At 38.6% G+C, this 3,620-nt stretch overlaps 1 protein-coding gene across 1 annotated transcript; it reads right to left on the bottom strand.

Annotated features, from left to right (window-relative positions):
* Positions 1-218: 218 nt before the first annotated feature.
* Positions 219-3,408, bottom strand: LOC7487396 (probable inactive receptor kinase At1g48480). The gene is made up of 2 exons (XM_002305844.4): positions 1,763-3,408; positions 219-1,201 (listed from the first exon to the last, which is right to left on the bottom strand). The coding sequence occupies exons 1-2, from the start codon at positions 3,030-3,032 to the stop codon at positions 600-602; spliced, it is 1,872 nt and encodes a 623-aa protein (XP_002305880.1). The 5' UTR covers positions 3,033-3,408; the 3' UTR covers positions 219-599.
* Between the last annotated feature and the right edge of the window lie 212 nt (positions 3,409-3,620).

Below are 3,620 nucleotides of genomic sequence, written 5' to 3'. Positions count from 1 at the left end.
TCGATATATCACAATGAGAAAGGCAAGACCAGGTCTTTGTCCGAATCAAACTACGAATGGACATGACCCTTGACTGATGACCAACTTGACACAGCGCCTGCCTCTCAAATCATGATTGTTTATTGCATAATAATGCCTTGATCACTCATCTCCTATTAAAAAAGCCTATGGATAACAAAATCTGACACAGCAAGAGCTTAACATCCATGACCAAAAGCTTACAAAGGAAAATACCAGAGAAAAAGTAAATAATGATGTTTAAAGAATTACAGGACCATGTACTCAACTGAAATAATTTGCTGGTTATTCACACTTTCACACAGCCAAGTAAGAATAATACTGTTGGAGTTCTCCTATAAAATACAGCATCAAAGGTAAAACAAAATGCAGAAGTAAACTGCAGCTACGAAAACAGGTGAAGGAAAAATGAACAGAAGGAAATGGGAAAGGAGTTCACAAACAAGATGAACCCAAGAATAAACAAACAAATGAAACACTGCATTAAACAATGTATGAAAACCGGGAAACATGGAGAGATTTATGATTTTTTTTGTCATTTAAGAAGATGGTGGTGCATCTGAATCAACCCAATAAGTATGTTAAGAGGACTTGTCATCGATAATGTCATGTTCTTGTGAGCTAGAACGACAAAGGTCCTCCATTCGGCTTCTCACCTCGGACATTGAAGGGCGGTTATCAGGATATTGAGCAGTGCAATCGCTTGCAAGCTGTAGGAGCTGAACCATATCCTCCTCTACAGTCTGGTATCGAAGAAGCTCAGGATCAAACACCTCAGCAGACCATTCTTCTCTGACAACAGATTGGACCCATCTTGGAAGGTCTACACCCTCATCATTCAATTGCGTATGTGTTGGAGCCTTTCCTGTGAGCAATTCCAACAGCAATATACCAAAGCTGTAGACATCAGCTTTTTGGGATACTTTACGAGCATCCGTCACTTCTGGTGCACGATAGCCATCGATGCGGTTGGGAGTGGGGGTAGGACCTGCTAGGTGTGCAAGGCCGAAGTCAGAGACACGGGCTTCAAACGAAGTGGTGAGGAGGATATTTGATGACTTAATGTTTCCATGAGAGTTTGCAGGGCCCTGAGAGTGGATGTATGCAATCCCTCTGGCAGCTCCAAGAGCAATGCCAGACCTTGTCTCCCAATTCAATGGAGTCCTGCCAGAACCTTTATTTCCTGCAGTTGAAACCAAATGTTATAACAAGCAAAAGCACAGCCAACATTGCATATTTACCTTAATCTGCTGCTCATGTATCTCAATTCTCAAAATTCTCAAATAGTTTCAAGAGACAGATGCTAACATCTACACATAAAACCATGATTGAATGCTTTCAAGAGACCAGAATGCAACTATGAACTGCAGTTGTCCATTTATAACTATTCTCTCAAGGCAGTTTAAGAGGACTTCAATTGTCAACTATCCAATGAAACATGACTTCTATCAAATAAAAGCATAGTTTAGGATTTTAAATTACATGTGGTAAATTTCATTCTGCAAAATGCGATTTCCAGATAGGAATTACATGACAGAATTATACGAAAGTATCAACAGTTTTATTACATGAAATAAGCATGTCAGAATACCCAAAATCAAGTAATTAGTCTTGAAAGATAACAGAATCATATACCAGACATATGAAAAATCCAACAATCAAGACGGTTAGGAAAGAAAAAGAACAGAAATTATAAGGAACCAAAAGGGAATTAAACATTATGAAAAAAGAAGGCAATGCTCACCATGCAAAAGTGCAGATAAGCTTCCCATGGGCATGTAATCATGAACAAGAAGCTTTTCATCCCGGCTATAATAATAAGCCCTCAATGGAACCAAATTCTCATGATTCATATTTCCAACCACTTCAATCTTCTCTCTAAATTCCTTCTCCGGTACCGTTACTTCCTTCAGCCTCTTCACAGCCACCACCATCCCCACATCCAAAGTGGCCTTATAGGCAGTACCAAACGTTCCCTTCCCCAAAACCTCTGCGGAAGCTTTCAACAAGTCCTCCAAATCAAATGCCCTCACCGCGTTCCCAAAGAACACCAAATTCTTAGTCCCACTACTCTTAGCTTCACTTTTCACTACCGCCCCAGTTTGCCCTGCACTCACATTACCACTCCCCCCTGCCGCCTTCTCACCGGGGATCTCAACTTCACTTTCCCTTGGCTGCTCAACATCTTTAGACCCTACTTCTTTTTTGTCTCTCTTTCGTCGACACAAGAAGATCAAGATCAATAAAATTAACAAAAATCCAATTACACATCCAATAACAATCCCAGCAATTGCTCCACCAGACAACTTATCACCACCATTTGAAGTACCATTGCAAGAAACCAAAGGCCCCCCACAAAGAAAGGTCCCTTGAAAAGCACTTGCAGGCTTATTAGATAACTTCTGAGGAATACGACCAGTCAAATTGTTAAAAGAAACATTGAATTGATCAAGTGGCAAATTCAAGTCAGGAATGGAACCAGTAAGCTGATTCCCCTCCAAATACAAAGTATCCAACCTAGTCAAGTTATTAAAACTTGGAGAGATCACACCAGAGAAGTTATTATTAGCCAAGTTTAACCTTACCAAGTTCTGTAACTTGAACAAGAATTCAGGAATCTCCCCAGAAAAGAAGTTCCCTTGCAAATAAAGATTACGTAGAGAAATAATATCGCCTATATCAGCTGGAATTCGCCCTGAAAGTGCATTGAACCTCAAAGACAGTGTTTGCAAACTTGTTAAATTTCCAAGTGCAACAGGCAGCTGCCCTGAAAATCCCATGGCAGGTAACCTTAACTCAACAACCGTACTGTTCTTTTGGTCACAAAACACTCCCACCCATTGACATGGATTCTCTGACAGGTTCCACAAAAGTGATCTGCCTCCAACTGCATCACGTAGAGTTACCAAAGCTGCCCTCTCAGAAGCTAGATCTGACTCCACGGTAGATAACGAATTCAATGAGAAAAACACAAAGAAAGCTATTGAGACTAAAAGAGTTGGTCTTGGCTTCATTTTTGGTGGCAAAACCAAAAATGAAAACCAACCAAGAATATATATATATTAGTTAACTAAAAGAACTGTTTTTTTTTTTTTTTTTAAGGTTGTTCTTTGGTTTCTTCAAGTTTTGGACAGAATCAAAAAAAGTTTTATGTTGGGATTTGAAGGTTCTCAAAAATGAAAATGGGGTGGTGTGAATTCTTGAATTTTGTTGAGAATGTGTATTAGACAGATGGTTTTTTCAACTCTTAGACAGATGGTTGTGCCCCTGTGGAGGGGGAGGCAAAGAAAGACAGATAGAAAATGATGTTGCAGTATACTGTTAAAAGCCAAGCCAAGACATTGGAAGGTAGAACTCACTTCCTCTGCTGAGTTGTCTATTGTTATAGTTTAATAAAATTTTCCTATAAATTATACAGTCCTTCTAGGACGATGATGATTATTATTAACCAAAAAAAAATTGGAGGGGAAAGGGTTTTTTTTTTTTAATTTTATTATTTAATATTAATTTTATTAAAAATTCAACCGTATAATTTTAATTTATTTTTTATAAAGTTATCTTAAACTCATGATCTGGACTACAAATTTGACAAAGTAATTCAA

The sequence above is a fragment of the Populus trichocarpa genome, chromosome 4 (assembly GCF_000002775.5).
Source record: "Populus trichocarpa isolate Nisqually-1 chromosome 4, P.trichocarpa_v4.1, whole genome shotgun sequence".
NCBI classification, from domain to species: domain Eukaryota; kingdom Viridiplantae; phylum Streptophyta; class Magnoliopsida; order Malpighiales; family Salicaceae; genus Populus; species Populus trichocarpa.
This window is presented reverse-complemented; position numbering and strand designations above follow the sequence as displayed.

Coding starts and splice junctions, on each gene's coding strand:
- LOC7487396 (XM_002305844.4), bottom strand. CDS start 3,032: ATGAAGCCAAGACCAACTCTTTTAGTCTCAATAGCTTTCTTTGTGTTT. Junction 1,202..1,762: donor CTTATCTGCACTTTTGCATG/GTGAGCATTGCC, acceptor TTTCAACTGCAG/GAAATAAAGGTTCTGGCAGG.